Source organism: Podarcis gaigeae (genome assembly GCF_964106915.1).
Source record: "Podarcis gaigeae genome assembly, chromosome: 1".
Lineage (NCBI taxonomy): Eukaryota > Metazoa > Chordata > Lepidosauria > Squamata > Lacertidae > Podarcis > Podarcis gaigeae.
In genome coordinates, this window is record NC_139678.1 from 31,428,440 (window position 1) to 31,451,746 (window position 23,307).

General features: G+C 43.2%; 1 protein-coding gene across 3 annotated transcripts in view; it reads left to right on the top strand.

Annotated features, from left to right (window-relative positions):
* The window catches only part of LTBP2 (latent transforming growth factor beta binding protein 2), a 129,689-nt gene that overhangs the window by 12,904 nt on the left and 93,478 nt on the right, over positions 1 to 23,307 (top strand). For all 3 annotated transcript variants that reach the window (XM_083740817.1, XM_083740816.1, XM_083740818.1), the window contains one exon: positions 11,879 to 12,122. In XM_083740817.1, the coding sequence (XP_083596943.1) occupies positions 11,879 to 12,122 (244 nt within the window). The remainder of the gene's footprint in view (positions 1 to 11,878; positions 12,123 to 23,307) is intronic.

The window sequence follows — 23,307 nt, forward strand, 5'->3', positions numbered from 1 at the left end:
TTCGTTCCGGAGGTCCGTTCTTAACCTGGAACTGTTCTTAACCTGAAGCACCACTTTAGCTAATGGGGCCTCCAGCTGCCACCATGCCGCTGAAGCACGATTTCTGTTCTCATCCTGAAGCAAAGTTCTTAACCCGAGGTACTATTCCTGGGTTAGCAGAGTCTGTAACCTGAAGTATCTATAACCCAAGGTACCACTGTAGGACTTGTCATTACATTACATCCCTTAGCATGCTATCAGTTTGAACAACTTCCCTCATACACATCAATATGAGAAGACTCTTGGATGATAAAGATTTGGAGGGAGAGGCAAGTAAAAGTGAAAAGGCTGTACCAACAGAGAGAGATTAAATGGTACTTGTTTTTATAGTTGTTTCTTCTGTAATAGCAGAACCCTTTATTAGCTGCAGCCTGATTACTTATTCTTAAATTTTATTATTGACCACATGATCTGTAAAATTGTGTTTTGGCTACCAGTGTTAATTGTGTTAAACATTTAAAAAAACCATATTAAAAAGATTCAGCTGAGTCCCAATATGACTTCAATAATACTTCTTTGAACCATTGCGTATTGAGTAGGCGTGATTGGGAGCCATGTTTAAAAAGTTAGCATAACATTATTACATAATGCTATACAGGCAGAATTCATAACAATCACATTTAACTGAGAATGGCCAGATATAATGGCTAAAAGTGGAATAGCTAATCTGAGACTTTCCAGATGTTGAATTCCAACTCTAGCATGGCAAGGGATGGTGAGAATTACAATCCAACAAAATCTGGAGGGCCACAGGTTAGCCATCTCTGGGTTAAAATAACTTGAGAAAGGAAGGCTCTTTGCTTCAGCTTTCTTTTCCTGAATGCTTTCCTAGAAAGTTCCCTTGTTGCCTAGATGATCCCATATTGTTTCTTGCAGAAAACTTAAGTGTTTAATTTGGATGTGTGTGAGATGGGTGGGTGAAACAAAAAGAGAAAGAGAAATTATCCTGGCTGCTATACGAAATGCATGGTGGTTGACTAAGTAAACCACAGCAGTGTTGCACACATGCCATTGCCTTGTTCCTGCTGGAGCCTCTCACACATTGCAACCATGATGTTTACTAATTGGATTTTCTCTTGATGACTCTGCCATTGTGCTAATGACACAAGGATATTGAAAACATATTTCTGAAGTTTTGAATAAAATGAGCATTGAGATTGCATTGCGTTTGAATGAGAACCTGGCAGGACAGATCCAATAATATGAACTGAATTACCACCCTCAAATTCTTGCTGTACTTAACGCTGTCATCATCCATCCTTTGATATTTCTGCTGTAGTCCTCTTGCCTTGTGCCTTTACTGCTGTTGCCCAGATTTTAAGAAGCCTAAATGGGTAGCTGCCATCATGTGGCGACCTTTCTCATTATATATTATCACTCTGGCTGCATTCTGTTTGCATGAAATTTAGACACGTTTCCATTGAGCTTCTCTGCATTCCTTGAAGTCAGACACTGCCACACTATTACTTGTCCATGCTGGGATGTCGCATCAACTCCTTGCCTTGCTAGTAATCCTTTGTGTGTGAAATGGATGATAAGACAGAAGGGGAACAAGACTTGAAGAAGGTGTTACAGATTCCCAAATCTCTGCTGCCAGGACTTAAGTATGGTGAGCTAGGGATGAAGTCTGCCTTCTCCCAAAAGCCTGCAAGTGCTGAAATGATAATTTACCAAGTGGTTCACATGGATCTTCATATGTCCTGTGTTTCTAAGCAATTAATTCAGGTACACTCTGATTATGTGCTGGACTGCTCATTAACTGCGTGTTGGGCAATTTGTTTTGACAAAATGCAAGAGAGTGGATTGAGGTTGCTCATGCTCAGCCAAGAAAATTAAACCCTTTTCCGATCTCTCTTCCTGCCCCCAAAGATACCAGCACTTATCTCCTAGCTTCTTCTGTTTTGTGGTTTGATTCCACTTTCATGGGTTGTCAGACTGCAGTGCCTCTCCCCAAAAGTGCTGCATTTCTGTCATCTACTTTCCATTCCAGTGCAGCATGCATTTTGTGTGCAGAAGGTCCCAAATTAAACACCCTCACCACTGTAACTCTAACTAAAAGGTAGCAGGCTAGAAAAAATGGTTTTGGGCTGAAATTTTGGAGAGATACTGCAGGTTTGAGTAGATGGCACCAGATCAGACACATGAAAAATGTGACTTGGTATATGACAGCTTTGTATATTACACAATGAGAAATTCATAGAGAATTTCCAGGCAGAAGACAATGCTGTGGAACTGTTACAAATATGACTAATTGGATGACTCCAAGGGCTACAGTGTTACATGAGCACATGCTGTCCATCAGAATGTTGGGTCATGAACCTTTGCCACATGGTCACACACCACACATATCTGGAAGGATCTGAATGCTCATGTGCACACACTGAGTGCGGTGAGGGAGATCAGCACACTGTCACACTCTGTGTGGGTCCACAAATGCACCCACAGAAGGAAGACTTATTCCCTGTGAAATGAGCTTGCTTTCCAGAACTGCAGAGTATTCAGTACTAGCCTTCTAGTGTATTGTGGAAGTTGGTAGTTTTTGTCATAAGCAGTGGACCAAGAATAATTAATAAACTACATTGGTGTTGTCGTTGTTGCCATCAGCCTTCTGTAGGAATACATTCAAAGTGGCATATAAAAGTGAACATAATATGGAAATATAGCAGAAGCTTGTGCAAACTTCTCCCCTTTCCTCCCCTGCAAACCTCCACAATCCAGAACAGCACACAGGGAGAGGAGAGGAGAAATACTTGCACTTACAGATGGAGCGATCTCCTTAGTGCTACAGTATGTTGAATTTCATCCAGTTATGTTATGGGTGGGATTCAACTAAGTTTGTGTTTATGCAGAATGAGGTCCAGTCATACAACAGGATTTTCCCTTCCTCTTTACTCCCTGTGTACTCCCTGCTGCCCCAAAATGTGGTTGGGGGGGACCAGAGCCATAGCTACAGGGGCACCAGAGGGGCATCATTGAGTCTCCCAGCATGGGTGTGTATGCAGATACACATGAGGGGTGCCAAACTGGGTCTTTGACCTGGGTGAAACAAAGCCTAGTTTCGCCCCTGGCAGGAACTCCCATAATAGGTTTGGGTGTGTGTGTGTGTGTGTGTGTGTGCGCGCGCACGTGCGCAAGGGGAGGACAGGGAGGAAAAGTCCTGTTATGCAAGCAGACTTCATTCCCCATGTGGATGCCCCATATAGCACTATGTTCAATTCCATCCTCTGTTTTCAGGGACATGTGGCCTGAAAACGTTATAACAGTATTCCATAAGTAGGCTAAAAGTGCGAAGTGGCACGAGCATGTGAACTGCTTAGATTTGTCTGAACAAAATGGAGCTCCTGGATCTGACACCATGCCCAGGACTGGATTCAGCGCCTACTTACACAGCCGGGAGTCTCCTTCCACTTAAATCTCTTCCCTTTCTTCTTAGGGTAGTGTCATACTTTCTCCGCCTGCCTTTTTATAACCTTATCTTTTGGGCTGTGTCACTTCCGAGCTCTTAGTTTTCAAAGCTGCTGGCTGATTAAAGCCTTCCACTCACTCAAGTGCTCCTGCTGTTAGTCTGAACGTGCCAAGGCTTGTGCTGAAGTGGAGATGGAGGCTGCTTCTGCTTTGTCGAAATCCATTTGCATGATGTGGAAGTGCAGGATTCATCAGCATGCCCAGGGAGAGAGAGAGAGAGAATGCCCTACCAAGCAGCAACATTGCTCTGAAAGTGGAAGGATTAGAAGCAAGTTAAAGTTAGCACAGAAACTGCAGGGAGAGGAGGAAACTTTACTGTTTGGTTATTCTTATGTACCAGTTTTGGCTTAAGGTTCTCCATAAGGACAGCGACTAATAGGGGAAATTGCAAGTACAGTGGTACCTCGGGTTACAGACGCTTCAGGTTAGAGACGCTTCAGGTTACAGACTCCGCTAAACCAGAAATAGTACCTCGGGTTAAGAACTTTGCTTCAGGATGAGAACAGAAATCACGCAGCGGCGGCAGCAGGAGGCCCTATTAGCTAAAGTGGTACCTCAGGTTAAGAACAGTTTTTTAAAAAAAGATATTTATTAGAATTTTCAATGTTAATACAATAAAAATAAAAAACAAAAACGAAAAAAAAAACAAAAATAGAAAAATAAAAATAATTAAAAACACACAAATTTTCCATAACTTATTTTCCTTTAACTTACTTCCCAGACCTCCTCATACCTCCCTTCTTTGTATTCCAATTCAGATTGTAGGTTCAGCAAATCCTTATCAATAAACTTTAAACCAAATTCTAAACCTTTTTTCCCATATTCTCTTAATACATTACAGCTGGAAACCACTTAATTTCTATCCGACATCATTCTAACATTCATTGATTTTGCAATATTTCTGTAAATAGTCTTTGAATTTCTTCCAATCTTCTTCCGCCGACTCTTCTCCCTGGTCTCGGATTCTGCCAGTCATTTCAGCCAATCCCATATAGTCCATCACCTTCATCTGCCATTCTTCCAGAGTGGGCGGTTAAGAACAGTTTCAGGTTAAGAACGGATCTCCAGAACAAATTAAGTTCTTAACCCGAAGTACCACTGTATGCAAGTAGCAAAGAGACCAATTGCCTCTCTGTCCCCAGCAGCCCTTTAGCAAAACTTTGTGTAAAGCCAAAGGTTTGCCAAAGCCTTGCAGAACCAGTATAGAATCATAGTACTGTAGACTTGGAAAGAGCTCTAAGGGTCATCTAGTCTAACTCTCCTGCAATGCACGGATTTCAGGTGAAGTATCCCTGATGGATGGCCATCCAACCTCTACTTCAAAACCTCCAAGGAAGAAGAGTCCACAACCACCTAAGAGAGTCCATTCCACTGTTAAACAGCTCTTACTGCCAGAAAGTTCTTCCTGATGTTTAGTCAAAATCTCCTTTCTTGCAACTTGAATCCATTGGTTTGAATCCTACCCTCCAGAGCAGGAGAAAACAAGCTTGCTCCACCTTCCCTGTGACAGCCCTTGAGATATTTGAAGGTGGCTATCATATCTCCTCTCAGTCTCCTCTTTACCAGGCTAAACATACACAATTCCTTGAACCATTCCTCATAAGACTTGTTTTCCAGACCTTTGATCATCTTGGTCACCCTCCTCTACACACATTCTAGCTTGTCAACATCCTACTTAAATTGTGGTGCCCAGAATTGGACACAATATTCCAGGTGAGGTCTGACCAAGGCAGAATAGAGCGGTACTATGACTTTTCTTGATCTGGACACTATACTTCCTTTGGCCTAAGTGTAGAACCTTATATTTGTCCCTATAGAAATTCAATTTTCCAACCTGTTAAGATCATCTTGAATGCTGAGCATCCATGCTTAGGGCTGAGTCCAGGAGCATTCCCAAACCGTGAACATGTGTCTTCAGGGGGAGTGTTACTCCATCCAACACAGGCTGGATCCTTATTCCTTGTCCTGCCTTCTGACTGATTAAGAGCCAGAAACTAGGCAGGATGTCTTACAGTGTGAATGTGACCTTTGAGCTCATCCAGACTTCTTTTGTGCCGTGTTTCTAGGCACAGGACAAAGCTTTAAACCTCTGTGACCGATCGTTGTTTTTTGTCCTGACGCTTTACTGCTGAACTAGAGCAAATAGCAACTGGGTTTTCTGCAGATTGCCATTTGCTTTGATTCAGTGGTAAAATGTGGAGAAAGTGCTGGGACAAAAAACAACCCCCAGGCACGGAGCTTTAAAGTGCAGACCTGTGTCTGGAAAGCACAGCACAAAAGCAAGTCTGGATGAGCCCTTTGTTGCAGTTAGTTGCACATTTGGAGCTTTCCAAGGTGCTGTAGCCAACCACTGAACTGTCTTGTAGGTTCTTGCTGTAGAGAAGTCTGAACATGGTGGTGCTGAGTTGTCTGGACTGAGTGTGAGGAACAGGGGCAAGAAGAAGAGCAAGAAGCGGTGGTTTGGTTCTGACAGAGTCGCTAAAACAGGGATAGCCAATGTGCCCTCTAGATGAAGTTGAGATTACAACTCCCATCAGTCCCAGCCAGCATTGGCAACAGTCAAGGATTATTGTTCAGATTTAGCAAGATCTAGAGGGCGCCACATTGGCTACCCCCTGTCCTAAGAGGTATGGGATGGAAGGGAGATGGTTTTGTGGAGAGAGGGCTGGATTTTTGTGAATCTAGCGCTGCTTAGTTAATCTGCATGCTTGTAAATAAAGAAGTTATTATGAAAATGAACTGGCCTTGACAAAGACTGCTCAGAAAGTCCCACTGTTCAAGGGAAGGAAAATGTTAAAACAGTATATTCCTCAGCTAGATGTATGTTTAAAAATCACTGGGCATCTAATACATTATTAGAACCAACTTTGGTATTTAATGTCAGCCAGTGATAGAAAGTGGAACTCAGGAGCAAGACTTAGATTGCAATCCTAATACTACTTATCTGGGAGTAAGCTCCAATGAATTAAATAGGACTTACTTGTGAGTAAACATGGCTAGAATTGCACTGTGCAAACTTTGAACCATAGTCCCTCATATCTGGGACTCTCATAAGGTGTGATATTTTCTCTGAAAGCTAACTAGAAATGAGAAATGGTATCAGAATCACTACACAGTGTTTTCCCCTCACCAGGTGGTGATCATCATGTGTTCAGTTAAGAAGGACAATTGCCCTTGAATAATAATAATACCCCAGCCACTCTGGATGGCTTCCAGCAAAAATACAGAGGGACACCAAACATTAAAAGCTTCCCGAAACAGGGCTGCCTTCAGATGTCTTAACTCTTTGACACCTGCTGGGAGGGTATTCTATAGAGTGGGTGCGACTACTGAAAAGGCCCTCTGCCTGGTTCCCTGTAATTTCACTTCTCGCAGTGAGGGAACCAACAAAGAAACAGCTTTCACCTCTGTCCCTAGCCCACTAGAGATCATTTACCAGCACGACAAAGGCCATTTCAGTCCCATGATGGGGCCTGAATCCCAACTGGAAGGGGTCCAAATAGTTTGCATCATCCAGACATGCCTGGAGTTGTTCAGCAACCACCCACTCAATCACCTTGCTCGAGAATGGAAGGTTTGCGACTGGGTGATAACTGGCCTAGGATGTTCCAGAACATGTGATTGTTCCTCAGCAGTACTTCTATCTTTGGTTATTTTGAGGCATGAAAAATAGCCACAACTATTGCATACCCTCAAATGGTTAGAAGGTTTAGGGGCAGTGCTACCAGGTTTAGTTTTCTTTGGGTGAGAGCACTGAAGACTTAGAGTATCTCAATATATAATTGCTTTATTTACATATAGTACTCCCCTCCATGAGGGACGCGGGTGGCGCTGTGGGTTAAACCACAGAGCCTAGGACTTGCCAATCAGAAGGTTGGTGGTTCAAATCCCTATGACGGGGTGAGCTCCCGTTGCTCGGTCCCTGCTCCTGCCAACCTAGCAGTTCGGAAGCGCGTCAAAGTGCAAGTAGATAAATAGGTACCACTCTGCTCTGCTTCGCCAGAAGCGGCTTAGTCATGCTGGCCACGTGACCCGGAAGCTGTCTGTGGACAAACACCAGATGAGCGTCGCAACCCCAGAGTCGTCCGTGACTGGACCTAATGTTCCAGAGGGTTGGGGGAAAGCCCTAAAACAAATTTAGGGGTGTACAGGAGGAGGAAAGAGGGATAAGTTTGGTAGTGCAAACAGAAATCCTTTCACTGGTGGAACTACTTACTCAGCGCTATGTTGAATGCAACCCTAAGTATATTGATGGCGGTATGCTGGAAAATCAGGAACTTCCAATATGTTCAGTGGTGATCAGGCTGCCTCAGCATGTTTACTGTAGGCCAGGTTCTACAGTTGTTAATGCGATTACTCCTGAGAAGCTGACTAACTCTGTGCTCTGGAATACGGGGCCAAGGATTGACTCACTGTCTCAGAAGCTGAACAGTAGAGAGCAGGCTGAGCTGCCAGACAGTGTCTGAAAACATCCCGCCAGGCCAGGAATGGCAGCATCTTTCTCTCATTAAAGGTTTTTCTGGGAACGAAAGAAATGCTTTTTTCAGACCTGGGCTCTTGGCCATAGGGACTCCTGGTGTCTTTTCAAGTGGTAGGCTGTTGTTTGTGTGGATTAATTAAAAGGGTCGTGTCAAAAGACCTTTTTTATTTTTTAAAAACCCTTTCCTGACAGGGGATGGTAAATTTCAGCTGGGCCTTAAGGTCAAGATATTCTCTCTCTCTTTCAAGCAAGAGGCTAATAATTTATGAGTGTAAATACTCTTTCGTTCCCCTAGCAGCACACCCCTCCCACTTTTCTTCTTAGGCCATTTAGGTTGAAGGCAGCACAGTGACTGGAATCTCTGCAGCTACACAAGGGAGAAGGATGTCTAAATCTGATTCCTTTCAATATGAGCTGAATATCCAACCGCTTCAAATGGCTTTGTGAATCCCAGTCACAGAAGGCTCACTTTAGTTTAGCTAAAGTTGTTGCTTGGATCTAGGGACAACTTGAGAGTCTTTGAATGAAGCCGCAACCCAAGCAAATTTTGTATTTCAGGCCCAAAACAATAGCTCAGGTTTTGAAGGACTTGGCATTAAGACAGGGGAAAGAGTTTAGCCCCAAAATTGAATATGTGCCTCAAAAACTGCATTCCATGTTCTAATTTAATTTCTGCGTTCTGCTCTACATTTCTTTCTCTCACACTGCCGGGGTTTTCAGTGCTCGCTGGATCTCTCATTTCTGTCCTCATGTTTGTGTGTGTGTATGAATACCACATCAGAGGTAGAATTCTTTGGTCTTTTTATGAATTATTTGTAATGTGGGAACTGAAATACAGTGACCAAGAACTATTAACCTGTTTCCTGAGGGTTAACATGCATATACATATAGCAACATCTGAGTGTTAGTCAAAGTTATGGGCTCTAGCTTTAAAAGATACATGGTATGTGCCCTAACTTCCGCTAAGCTCATTCCATGACACTAACACACATTAAATACACCAAAGTATATTTCAGGTAGATATTTATTTTATTAAAAAGAATATTTTATTGATTTTTTTGAGATGCATTCCTATCTAGAAAATGACATGAGCCAACAGTAACAAAGAAATTAAAACAAACAAACAATAAACAGGAAAGTTCCTGCTTCACATAATAAAAGTTACCTCAGGATATGGCTGGATGCTCCTATCACAACCACCAATTTTAGTATGTCCTTCCAGGATGTTTGCTGGTGGCTGGAGGTTTTCTGTCCCCCATTTACGTATTGAAAAACCAGAACTGACCTCCACAGCCACTTACAAACACACTGTTAAGACCGCATTCATGGAAGATGAAATATACTCGGAGTCGAGTGTGGATTTCATGCTCTTTATTCAGCTCATTGTAGTGAGGAATGCCAGTTCCCCCAAAATGTCTGCTTTATATACATTATTTACACAATGGGCCCCACGTGATTGGCTAATTCTGGGATTCTCCTGTAGGCCAATCAGGTTGCGGATTCACTTCCACCTGGAGCTCGATTGGGTGGCTCCTGTGGACCAATCAGACTGCTGCATTCTGGATCCTATTCAACTCAGTACATAACAGAAGATTTTATTTGGCTATGAGTGATCACCAAAGAAGAATTAAAAACCAGGAACTGTGTCTCTATAAAATCATTATGCATGGAAGCTCCCCTTTCTTGTCTGCAGTGGTGTTTTAATTGTTCCCTCAACACTTTTTCATACCTTCTTTATCCACCTGTGGACAGGGAAACCTGATTGCAGCTTCCAGTTTCTGCATGTGTGTTTATTGTGGGATCCTCATGCATGCAAGTTAATCTCAGTGCCCACACAGTGTCATTGGCATCAAAACGCCAGCTTGTATTTCTCCCAATTTAATCCAGTTTTCCCTTTCTGTGGAAAATCTGATAGGTAAAAATCAAACAAACACAGGTGTTGCCTGTGTATATATGATCAAATATTTTGTTTCTTCCCAAATACTTCAGGGGTGAGGTTTCTAAGCTGTCCTATCCAATGAGGGGGATTCTTGTGCTCCTTCCACCAGCTAATTCGGAAGTCACCACACTCAAATTCTTCAGCAATTATTGGAAGCCACAGTTCATTAACTTTGCACCCAAATCCACCCACGGTCTATGTGTGCTACTAATTACAGTACATCAACTTCAGCAGTAAATTCTGAGGAGGAAAAGCAGTGCACCGCTAATTATTACACACTGCTTCTTAAACTATCAGGAGCCAAATTTGTTTTATAATCCAGTCAGGAAACAGCACAAAAGTCAGCTTTTTAAAAAGAGGGGAGCCCAGCTAATTGTTCTCTGCTCAAAAGCAGCCTCGCAGGTGTCCTGGATCAGTGGAGGAGTGTCAGGTGGACTTGTAGCTTGTTGGTCTGCAGCAGTGCCTTGGGGGTTGCAGAATGTGGCTAGGAGCCACAGGACACTGGTGTGGAACCTTTTGCCATCCAGATGTTGTTGGACTACTAGGAATGATGGGAATTGGGCTCCAACAGCATCTGGAGGGCCCTGCCCTAGGACCTGGTTATTTCTTAAGCTTTGCCTTTGCAGGTTTGCAAGTCTTGCGATCCACTACTACTCCCTTGCTTGTCAACAGGGATATTCATTGCCTCCTGAATAAGGAAGTAGTTTTAACAACTTGTGGCACCTTTAAAGACTAACAAAGTGATTGTGGACACAGTTAAGGTGCTGCAAAGTGTTGCTGATTCAGATGCTACATTTGTGGAAACAATTTAACCAAGAAGCAATATAAGCTCTTACTTGAGAGTCACTAAAAGTCAAGCAGAGCTTTGCTAACATTATGAAGCATTTGGTGACTGTGTCTACATATATATTATTTGAGCCACTCATTCCATTCTGGGGTAAGGTTACCAGACGTCCCCATTTCCCGGGGACAGTCCCCGGATTTACAAATCAGTCCCCATACAAAATCCATTGAAGTTGAAAAGTGTCCCTGGATTCATTGAAATAAATCTGGTAACCTTATATCTCGGGTCACTCATCACATTTGGTTCAAACAATTTTCTTTACAGGGTTAAACTTAGAAAAAAATAGCTTTGTGGATTTGCAGCATTAGTTAGTTGTGCACAGTACCAATTGGTTGATGTTATCACATCAATTGGTGGTGTTATAAACCTACCTTCATAATTCTGTCATCCCTGATGCAATTTTACTGATGTGATTATCCTTCAAAAGAATAATAATGCAACAAATGATATTTAAATGACAAACTTATATTTGGCAATTTGAAAAAAAATCATAAGTTGGAGAGCCTCCCTAAAAGTATGGGGAAAGGGATGAGATTGAAACAGCATTTGATTTGTTAGCATGTATATTTATACACGGGTGGCACTGTGGTCTAAACCACAGAACCTAGGGCTTGCTGATCAGAAGGTCGGTGGTTCGAATCCCTGCAACGGGGTGAGCTCCCATTGTTCAGTCCCAGCTCCTGCCCACCTAGCAGTTCAAAAGCACATCAAAGTGCAAGTAGATAAATAGGTACCGCTCTGGTGGGAAGGTAAACGGCATTTCCGTGCGCTGCTCTGCTTCACCAGAAGTGGCTTAGTCATGCTGGCCACGTGACCCGGAAGCTGTCTGCGGACAAACACCGGCTCCCTCGGCCAGTAAAGTGAGATGAGCGCCGCAACCCCAGAGTCGTCCGTGACTGGACCTAATGGTCAGGGGTACCTTTACCTTTACGTTTATATTTATCTTTATATTGAAAAGGCAGGAACCAGCCAGGTTCATCCTGAAAGAGAAAGTCTGTTACCTATCTCCATGGGTGCAGTGAGACAGGGTAAGAGGTTCTTCTGGGGAACACATAGTTTATTGCAAGCTAGGATTGCCTCCATCTGTTCATTCTCTTCTTTGTTGCCTCAGCTGTATGTGACCCTCCATGCCAGAACAAAGGATCCTGCAGCCGCCCCCAGCTTTGTATTTGCCGTTCAGGCTTCAGAGGCTCTCGATGTGAAGAGGTAGTTCCAGAACAAGAGTATCATCCTCCTGGCCCTGTGGCTGCCTTCCAGCCCCCAGGACGCTCCCCTCTCAAAAGAATAGGCAATGGAGAGAGAGAAAGCCTACTAAGAGGAAGACAGATACCTGCCATGCAGAAGCTACCAACTGGGTAAGTTTTATGCACCAGAGCTACTCCTCCCCTTGTAAATTAAAGGTAAGAAGTTTGGAAGAGGCTAAAGATGTGAGTCACTTTCAGATGACCTGTTTATTTCACATACATCCTGATTTTGTTTGCACAAAGTTTGCAGGGAAGATGTGTCAATCCAAGCCGTAGTTATCCCATACTTTCCAGCGCATTTCTGTCCCTTTTCTTACCACTAAAAGTTTGATTTGGAGGAGTGAGAAGGAGAGCGGGCCTGTTGCACAAAAAGCTTCAAATCCACTTTAATTGTGCAACCTGACTTTGCCAGTATTCAATTGAATCCCACAAGCATAATGGTGACAGGCCATGGTTTGTTTTCATGGCCTTGGTTTATTCTATTTGAGAGCAGATGTGGAAGGGCAGAAGAAGCAGTGAAGATGCACATAAACTCAAAAGGGGTATTGTGCTTAGAGGTTTCTCCATAGCAAATGCAGAGGCGGAGCTAGCTGCTCAGGCACCCGGAGTGGCACACAAGCTGTGCACCCAGGGGCAGGCCAAGCATCCTATGGGGGTGGAGCGAGCGTCCCAGGGGGGCAGGGAGGTGATGTCACCCCCCTCAAGGATCACACCCGGAGCACAGCACACCCCCTGAACCCCCCTTCTTCTGCCAGTGAGCAAATGTGCTTATTTAGCCATTGGAGGGCATGGAATGGCAGCTGTCTGTCTTCCATTCTTGGCCCAAATAATTTATATCCCAGGGTTCTTCCTGAACTTATGCAGATCTTTCCTTTCACCCCTTTGCCCCAGGATCACTTGGAAGAGAAAGACAGCCTGAGCCCAGGGTCTTTTGTGCTAGGCCCCTGATCACTGGCCCTTTCTCCTTTATTTAATTTTCTTAAAACACTGCTGTACATGCCCATTACAGTACTGGTGAGACCACAATCACCAACCACCATAATTTGTTCAGATAAAGACTCTCCTCCTCCAAAGAGGGGAGGGGTTGTGGGCGGGAGCCGATCTCCGCCTCAAGCAGGGGGTGTAAGCCCCTCCACCCACTCACCTGGCTGGCGCACCACAAGCCACCAACCACCATAATTTGTTCAGATAACTAAATTTGCATACAGTTTGTGCCCTGAATCTTTTAGTCATATAATCTGAATCTAGAGTCATATAATCAGACACCTTATTATACATCACTGTCATATTCATGAATGACTTTTGCTGTACTCTGCTAGGCCATGGGTCTTGCAATCCTGCAGTTCTGCTGTATGGCCCATGATTGCATAGTGCAGGGGTTAGCAAGGTTTATTTTGCCTGGGCTGGATCGGTCCTGCGGAGTTCCCGCCATGGGCCGGATCGTGGTCGTGCACACAATTTTCAGCGCCGCGGAAGTGAGTCCCAGCACCATGCAGCACCGGTTTAGCACAGTGCACAAGTGGGCAACTCAGTTTGGAGGCGGCTCATGGGCTGGTCAAACGACCTCTGTGAGCCGCTTCTGGCCCATGGGCCTTAGGTTGCTGACCCCTGGCATAGTGGAACACATAAATCCAGCAGCTTAAGGCAGAAGCTAGTAACAATTGCAAAAATACAGCTATTGTTTTTGTTGTTGGCTGTTATTCTGAAAAAAAAGAAGCAGAAACAGGTTTGTGGCTCTTTGTGGAGAAAAGTGTACAAATATGTTGAGTGACTCCTCCTCAATGCCCCAAACCTTTGGCAGCTTTATATGGTTTTCTTTTCCCTCCACAATTAATGGCTGCCATCCTTTCCAGTCCGATTCTTTAAATCCCATTACATAGAAGTCAGTGGCATTTAAATAGCCTATGTGCAGGATTGCAACCTGAGTCTTTAATGGCTGGTGGAATCTGAGCCACTGAGTAAAACTTGTGAAACCACAGTCTGTGACCTTCCTGATGTGGAACAAGAATGCTTTCAGGCTTTACATATACATATACATACACACACACACACACACAAGTATACGTAACCCACCCTTCAACAAATGGGATCCCATTTTCACACCAGCTCTTTCTCCATGTGATGAATTTGCCTCACAAATCTGGGATGACTGGGCATAAAGGCACTCAGATATCTCAATATGACTGACATTAATTCTTAGGCAGCTAGATGGAGAGAGAGAAAGAACATACATTCAAATATTGAATACTCTGTGCAGGCAGCCAGACACAGTGATTAGTAGTGAGCCTTGGGATTTGGGGCTGCCCCAGCTGCTCTTCACTGCTTAAGACTTGCTGGCTCTGTCCCAAGGAAATACAACTCCACTAACAAGGGGATTTTTATTTTTAAATTTCAATATGAAAGGCTCAAAATATCCTATTACCCATGCACACCCCTGTCACCTTAATGTTAGCATTTGACACTTCTCTTAATTTATTTTTTTCTCAATGCAGCTTTCATAAAAAAGCGAAATAATATTTTTGGCCAATTTACGACTTAGAGCTGCAATCAATTCCTCACAGCATTATACTTTTCATTTTAAAATGTTTTGTGGGTGATTTTTTGTGGGTAGCTGATTTCATTAAAATACACATGCCCAAATATTTAGAAAAGTTCTTTTGTTGTTGATGTTGTTGGTTGTGGTTCTACTTACAATTTGAAATACAAAGTGAAATTTGACTGTTTTATCAAGTCACTGGTTTTAATTTAGGCTGGTATTCAACTATGCTTCTCCTTCCACCCCATTGCAAAAAATTTGGCTTTCGTGATGTGTTTTGCTGCTTTTATTTTTCTGCATTATCTGCTCTCTATGTAGAAAATAGAAACTATGTACTGCTGCTACATTTCGTAACATTGATTATGTTTTCTTTTTTGTTTGTATTTATGATTTTATATACATTTGAAGTAGCTGGTGTTTCCCCAGGCTGTAGAAGCCCTGAATTTATTTTAGGGACTTCAGCATGGATGTAAGAAGACACTGTTTGCTGCCTATTGTAACGTAGATTATGGAGACGCAATTTTAAAAATTTCTTGCCCATCCAAGAAGCTTAGGCTGGCATATGTGGTTCTCCCCTTTACCCCATTTATTCATTACAACAGCCCTGTGAGGTAGGTTTGAAATAGCGAGTGGCCCAAAGTTGTCCAGTGAGCTTCATAGATGACTGGGGATTTGAACCTGCGTCTCCTCAGTTCTCATTTAACACCATAACCATTACCCCACCTTCTGGTTCTAACTGGAGCTACAGTGGAACCTCGGTTGTCGAATGCCTCTGTAGTTGTACATTTTGGCTTTTGAATGCCAAAAACCTAGTTGGCGCCACTTCCTACAGACAGACAGACAGAGAGAGAGAGGACACTGTGTGTGGAGGTGTGGTGTTTGCCTCCTAGGATGGGTCAGAAGGAAAGGGTTAAAATGGGTGTGATGTGATTGGCCAGTGAGAATGCAAGGAGGGAGTAAAAGTTAGAGTGGGAAGTTTTGAAAGTCAGTTGAGGTTTGGGAGTTGGGAGTTGAGGTTTGGGAGTTGGAGAAAGAAGAGGGAGGAATAGGCAGTGGGTTGGTCAAGTTGTGTGGTGAGAGAGTGAGAGGAATTGTTAGGTTGAATCAGATAAATAGTTGGAATAATCAGTTTGGAATTGTTAGGAACTAAGATAAAGAAACTGACAAGAGAAAAATAAACTGGAACCATACGCTTGTTCCTGCATTTAAAAATAAACTTGATTATTTGTTAATGTTAACAACTGTCTGGACTCCGTGTGTCCCCGTGAGAAACGGGGTGGTGGCAGCGAAGAAGGCTATCGCAGTGGTGGCACAGGGTCAATAGACCGTCAAATGTCCGGGGGCCCTGTGTGATCACCACAGGAGGTAACTGTATTTTAGCCTTGCTTCTCTCGGTTCTGCTTACTTGCTTGGAAAGGGCAGGTGAACAGGCAGCGAGAGCAAGAAGAACGAACTGGTTGGGAGGCTCCAAGTGTTGGCAGTGGGCCTCCTGCAAGGGTGTTGGCCTTGTCAAGTTCTGGGTGTTGCTGATCGTGTTGATTGTGCTCATGCTCTCCTATACACTGAGGCTTTGTACACACCATACATTTAAAGCACATCCCTCCCCCCCAAAAAGAACCCTGGAAGCAGGAAAGTACCTTTCATGAATGTGTGGGCTATTTTTAAATTGTTTTAATTGCTTACTAGTATCAGGAGACTCATTCAAGGTTTACAGCTTTGTTTTGCTTTGGTTTGTGCTTAACACACACACACACACACACAAACACACACACACACACACACACACACACACACACGGGTGGTCTTTACCACAGCCATCTATCCTGTTAAATAATGGTGGAAATGAATTTGGCTTCTGTGGTTTTGGAGAACATTTCAAAGAGACACAGTATAGTCTTAGGCTGCCTCTCAAGCTATCCAAACTTTGAAATACCCTCTGTTCCCAAGGGAGAGTGAAGTAAGTTTAGGCTTGCTTTCCTAACCACTTACTGCCTTAACTGGCCAGGATTGAGGTGAGACCTTAAACAAGGTGCTACATTGGTGGCCTTCACTGTAGGTCTCTGCAAAGAAAAGTACTTTTTCTTCCTTCAAATGTGATATATCAACAAATGACGAGGCTTCCCAAGTGTATCTCTCTAAGATGTTCCAGAAGCTTTTGCTTTTATCTTTATGCTGAGTTATTGGTCCTATTGTGGCCTCTGGAAAGATCTTCTCCATCTGTTCCAGAGAGGTTTTCAACAAAACATCCTGGCATCTAAGAAGCAGTGAGCGCCCATTTGCTGTCTCTCTGCTTTGTTGGAAAACTTCATCTGTTAGCTTAAGCAACTCACATGTTTAAGAGATAAACTTCACTCATCAGTCCATGTAATTGGCACTCCCAAAATCTTGCACTGGTGCTACCAGGTTTGTCTGTTCTGATCATTCCGTCTGATGTGATGAACCCTTAACTGTGCTTCTGTTAATAACTGGCACCAGCTGGAGAATAGAAACCCTTGCAAATGCCAAGGAGAGATGGCAGCCAACTTTCTGTTGGGCATTTTTGAGAAAGTTAGGAGCCAACCATATGCTGCAGCGGATAGATTAACTTCATTTTCACACAGTGCCTTGCTTTTAAAAGCCTTTGCTAGCTAGTTTTAATAACTCAATATATACATGATTTGCTGATGCTATGAACGTTTGCATTGCCTCTGTAAATGTATCCTGGTGCCCTGTAAATGGAAAGTGGCAATGTCTGTAGTTGTTTATCATAATTACATTATCTTAAACTTTAGGTTTTAAACAACAACAACAACACTAAAATGATCCCTTCATGTTCATGAAGATTTCGCACCAAATAACTAATACTCTTGACAATCAAAAGAGATTTCCTTGGTTTTGGAGCTTACTGGGAATACCGATATGAATGGAAACCAAATTTGCATTGGTGCACACTAATGTTTTCCCCAGAAGCAACTGGTCAGTCAACATGATTATGCCCATGCATGGTTTTTTCTGATATAGAATAGGTTCACTTTCTAGTCTCTTATTTCATCAAAACACAATTTTGATACAGCAGCCAAGAAGTTCTTTGGTCCTCACAACCATCAGAGTATGGATATCATATGATACTCTCTGTTGTTGTTTTTCCTTTTTCCTTTCCTTTTTCTAAAATAAGCAAAAAATAAAAATAAAAATCCTAGTGCCAGTCAAAGTTAAATTATATAAATAGCAGTTCTACTTAGAACAATGAGAAACTCCTAACTCTCAGCCCATCTTTTGACAAAGTTTCAAATACCTTTGGCGAGCACTTCTGGAAACTTAAAATACAAGAACTCTCCAAGAAAAGTGTTAATGTCTTTTGTTCCTGCATGAAAATACTATTTCTAAATCACAGTGCACGCAGCATCAGTACTGTATTTTGAAAGAGTTGTGCTGGATACTATTCTTAAACATAATTCTTTTTGAACAGTTTACTAACTGGGGGGAGGGATTTGTATGCGCTTCTCAAATCATCTCCTGGGGGAGAAGGAACAAATTTTGTGTCAGTAAGACAAACTGATATTTTATACCTTTCCTTAAACACAAACGTTAGAAAGTGTGTGCCTAGTAGGATGCAGATACAGCTTATATATGGTATGAGAAAGTGTATATCACATCCATGTTTCATCCTTGAAAATGCTTATTTTGGAGCAGCTATATGATTTCTGGGGCAACCAAATTCAAGGTCACAGCTTTGTTTGCAGCCAAATGTTATCTTACACAATAGTGATATTTCAATGTAATATGCGACATTTGTTTCTAATAGAATGACTGCTGTCAATCATTCTGTTCAGCTTTCCCCAATGCTGATGTTTTAGGACCTTGTTCCCCTAGCCAACATGGGCACCGTTCAGGGATTATGGGAAATGTAGTCCAACAACCTCTGAAGGAAAACTGTTGTGAATGGTATGATAAGAGTCTTCTTAGGTAAGAGTCAACAGCACTGGTTAGACTGGTTGTCCAGCTACTGTTCCATTGTACAATATATAAAAGAAAATGCTATCCATAATAAACCATATTCATAACATTTTAAAAGAAATAGATTTTGCTGTTGCACATGTCTACATTATCAGTCTTATTTTATTGGAAGCAAAGGGCAGGGAAAGAAGAGATGAAGAATGGAAGTAATTTCCCAAGTGAAGAAGCGATCCTGACCTTGTCCCACCCTCCTACTAAGCACTGAAGATGGAGGCTGAAGTGATGAGAGTGGAGAGAGTTCTTTTTCCATCCTTCTCCGTCTGTCACTGAGGCCACTGCCATGGGCAGAGCATGGAGTGGGACCAGGTCTGCTTTTTTCCAAATGTTCCTGACCCAGCCATGGCCTTTAAGCCCTGAGAAAGAGATCAACACTACTTCACCTCCTCCTTCAAAATTAAAAAGGGCACCAGAGAGCCAGTGTGGTGTAGTGGTTAAGAGTGGTGGACTCGTAATCTGGTGAACCAGGTTCGCTTCCCCGCTCCTCCACATGCAGCTGCTGGGTGACCTTGGGCCAGTCACACTTCTTTGAAGTCTCTCCGCCCCACTCACCTCCCAGAGTGTTTGTTGTGGGGGAGGAAGGGAAAGGAGAATGTTAGCCGTTTTGAGGCTCCTTTTGGGTAGTGTTAAAGCAGGATATCAAATCCAAACACATCTTCTTCTTCAGAGGATTGCCTGCTGAATTTGGTTCCTGGTATTAATCTTATGCATTCTCCGGAGTGACCATGCTATGTGAATACAGCAAGGGGCTCAAAAATGCTTTCAGACTCCCCTGTAAAAATGGCCTATAAAGTGAACAAGGACAGAGATGAGATACTGGCTCAGACATTGTCTCTAATCCCTTGGCTAATGAGCAACTGGGAGGATGTAGTTGGGCAGAAGCACCAGGAGGCTTATTCCCTGTATTCTTGCAATGCCAAAGGTTTGTGGAGAGAACACAATGTAACTTAGCAGAACAGCCCTAATGGGTTCACAAAGCAGGGAAGGGGTCAATAGCACATTAGAGGAAATAAGGGGAAACCTAATTAGAGTAGAACATATCCAAAGGCCACCCCCACTTTAAGAAATTCTCCCCTGGTGATTGTCATTTTAAATTAGCATGCTTGCAGTTGCTCTAACTCCATAGAATGTTTCAGATTCTCTGGAGAATTTCCAGTGTTCTTGTCTTTCACATGCAAAAAAGTTCCTTCCCGGTTATGCCAAGGATCAAAATCTGTTTTCTGTTTTGTTTTGTTATTTTGTTATGCAGGGAAGCCTCCCTTGTGCTGTTTCTATTGTTAAAAGAGGAAAGCGTGTTACTTTTCTGACTAAGTATATACGTATGTATGAATGCATAAAAATAGTTGCGCTTCACTTTTGGCACACTGCAGTAGGTCCAAAACATATGTACTTACATGATTGCAACTTGCGTACTTTGTCGATAAATAAATAAACAAATAAATAAATAAATAGAAATAGGGTAAGAGAGTGGGGGAAACAATAAGAAAGGGCCATGTGAGATTTCACAAGACTCTCCAGAGCCCACAAAGCAAGGTAGAGGACTTTGTGCTGGGTTTTGTATTATTATTAGTAGTAGTAGTAGTAGTAGTATTTCCATACCATCCTTCATCTGAGGATCACAGTGTGGTTTGCAATATAAAAACATGAAAATACATAACATCGTAACAAACAATACCCCCACCCCTGTTTAAAAGGCCAGATATTGTTTAATTAGTCAAAAGCCTGAAAGGAATGTTTTCGCCTGGCACGTAAAGATATGTGTTTGGTGGTCACATAACTCTTTTCTGCCATGGAAATAGTTTTAAAGCCCTCTGCCTTGGTTATGGGGCTCTGGGAAGGTTGTGGGAGCGTCCCAGGGCCCTCACATGACTTTCCCAGAACATGGTAAGCAATGCAGAGGACTTACCGTGTTTTTCGCCCTATAGGACGCACTTTTCCCCCTCTAAAAATGAAGGGGAAATGTGTGTGTGTCCTATGGGGCGAAGGCAGGCTTTCGGGGAAGCCTGGAGAGCGAGAGGAGTCGGTGCGCACTGACCCCTCTGGCTCTCCAGGCTTCAGGAAGCTCTGCGCAGCCCCTGGGAGCCTGGCGCGAAGTCGCACCGGTCTCCCGAGGGCTGCGCAGAGCTGCCTGCAGTCCCGGGCTTCACGCAGCTCTGCCTGCATTCCGAACCCTGGGGTGCACTGAAGAGCGTGCCTGGGCTTCACACAGCTTTTTGCAAGCCTGGGGAGACCGGCGCGACTTCCCGCCGGGCTCCCTAGGCTTGTGGATAGCAGGCTGTTCTGGGGGCTGGGGTCAGGGGAAGCTCGGACTTCCCCCACGCCAGCCCCGCGCCTGGGGGGGAAATATTTTTTTTCTTTATCCCCCCCCCAAAAAAACCCCTAGATGCTTCCTATGGGGCGGTGCATCCTATGGGGCGAAAAATACGGTAAAATCTATTTCAGTTGCAGGAAAACCTAGAACAGAAAGAGCTTTTAAAGCTCTCCACCTTGTTTACCAGCTTGTAGGAAGGTTGCATGAGGGCTCTGGAAGGCCCTATGGAGACTCCCAAGGTTTTCCTTGTTTGATGTGCAGCTTTGGACAGGTAGAAGAGAAGAAGAAGAAGAGTTTGGATTTGATATCCCGCTTTATCACTACCCAAAGGAGTCTCAAAGCGGCTAACAATCTCCCTTCCCTTCCTCCCCCACAACAAACACTCTGTGAGGTGAGTGGGGCGGAGAGACTTCAAAGAAGTGTGATTGGCCCAAGGTCACCCAGCAGCTGCATGTGGAGGAGCGGGGAAGCGAACCTGGTTCACCAGATTACGAGTCCACCACTCTTAACCACTACACCACACTGGCTCTCCTACACCACACTGGCTCTCAGGTAGGGATTGTCATGTGGGTGTGGGCGGTTCTGGGGTGTATGTGCCTTCCTGACTTTACACGATTTTGCCTTTGTGCACAGACCACCAGAACATAACCCCTACATAAGCTTTGGGCCTAATATATGAAGGTTGGACCTGAATGAAATCAAACTGTAGTTTGCTGCTATGTTGAAAATGCAACTACAGGGACCTAGGCTGGATCTAGACAAATCCAAACAGCATTTCAAGAAAACGTGCTGTAAACTTTATTATGGGAAATCACGTTGGTGAAAGGTGGGACTCCATAGTGCCATATGGTGTCACAATGTTATAACGCATATAAACCGGGTTTTCTTTACTAATGTAGCTGAGCCCCTGGTGTTGTGCTATTCAAAATCTCAACATCTGTAGCCTAGCTGAAAATACTTTGCCAATCTAAGCTTCTTAGGCATACAAATAGCCAGCACTGACTTGAGATATCGTTTGCCAGCCTCTTTATTGGGTGAATTCTCTGAAAGATCAGCATGTAATCTGTAGACAGTATATATGGTTTTGCACCATCTTTGGCTGCATTATGCATGCATATTAAAAACATATTTTCTGTATCCAGAGCCTACAGGCCAAAGACAAATTAATATCTTTCACTGAACATACTCCAGTTGTTCAGGTACTGGCTCAGAACACTGCTTTCATACTGCCTCATTCACACACATGTGGGGTGTGTGCGTCCAACTGACATCATCATCCATTCGTGACCTTCCAATGTTTTCCCAGTATCTCGTCCATCTTTTTTTTACAACTAAAGAAAATCTGACTCTTTTAAACAGCTGGAAGAGAAGGGCAACCAAACATTGATTGGAGAACTGCATCACAAATTTCAGATATGGTTTACATATTGTTTGGGAAAGTGCAGGTTTGATAGATTTGACTTTTAGTCTGTACTGAATGGCATTTCTCTTTCATCCATACTTACAGGTGTTCCTTACATACTTTGGCAGCTGTCTGCCTGCCATCTGAGGGGTCAACACTTTGGTCCATTAGTTCCACAGCCATCCAGTTAGCATAACAACAAAAATCATATAGGCATGGTATGATTCCCGTTTACTCTGGCTTCAATGTGCTCCCAGCGCTGATGTTTGAAGCTGAGCCACAGTTCATATCCATCTTCTTGAGAAATACTGTTGTTTGATGGGTTTTCCCTCAAACCAGCTTCCATCCAATCTGAAAACATAAGCCACATTCACTACAGAGTTAAGCTGAGGTGTGTACATTTGAGACAGCCATTGCACATGTGCAGATGACAGCTTTGTGAAGAAGCGTTCAGGAGGGTTGCTGGTGTGGGGAAATCAAACACACAAAGCACACCAGGTGATGACATTTTTGCTCCCTTATTGCGGTGTACAGCAATGTGGAAATGGACTTGAAACACAATGGGGGAAAGCAACCTTGATGATTTTAAAACTGCTAATCTGTGCAAAGACTAAGGATCTCAGCAAAACCCAGGGCAACTGGTGGCTCTTGGGTGTGTGAGAGTTTTGTGCAGTCCTGTTGCTGGGGACCCAATCCTCCCTGTGGAGTACATTTGAAAGAGCTCTAGATACTGATGAAATTTGTATAGCTAGTTGCTAAACGCTAAGTTATTTGGCACCTCCCAAGTAGATAAAAATACAGGAAACCATCCCTATCTCTTATCCCCTTTTTAAAGCCTACAACAAAACCTAAATTAGTTTTATTAGACATTTCTTTGCTTAGATGTTTGTATATTAAGTGTGCTGAATGTATTAAGCACGGAGGGAATTACTGGCAGAAAGCTAAATCATGCAGATGATATCTGCTTTTAATTCTGTGCTCATTTCTATTTTTGTAGAAGCAAATTCCATGGATGAAAATCCAGCTTCCATGAAAGTGCCATCATCTATATTTC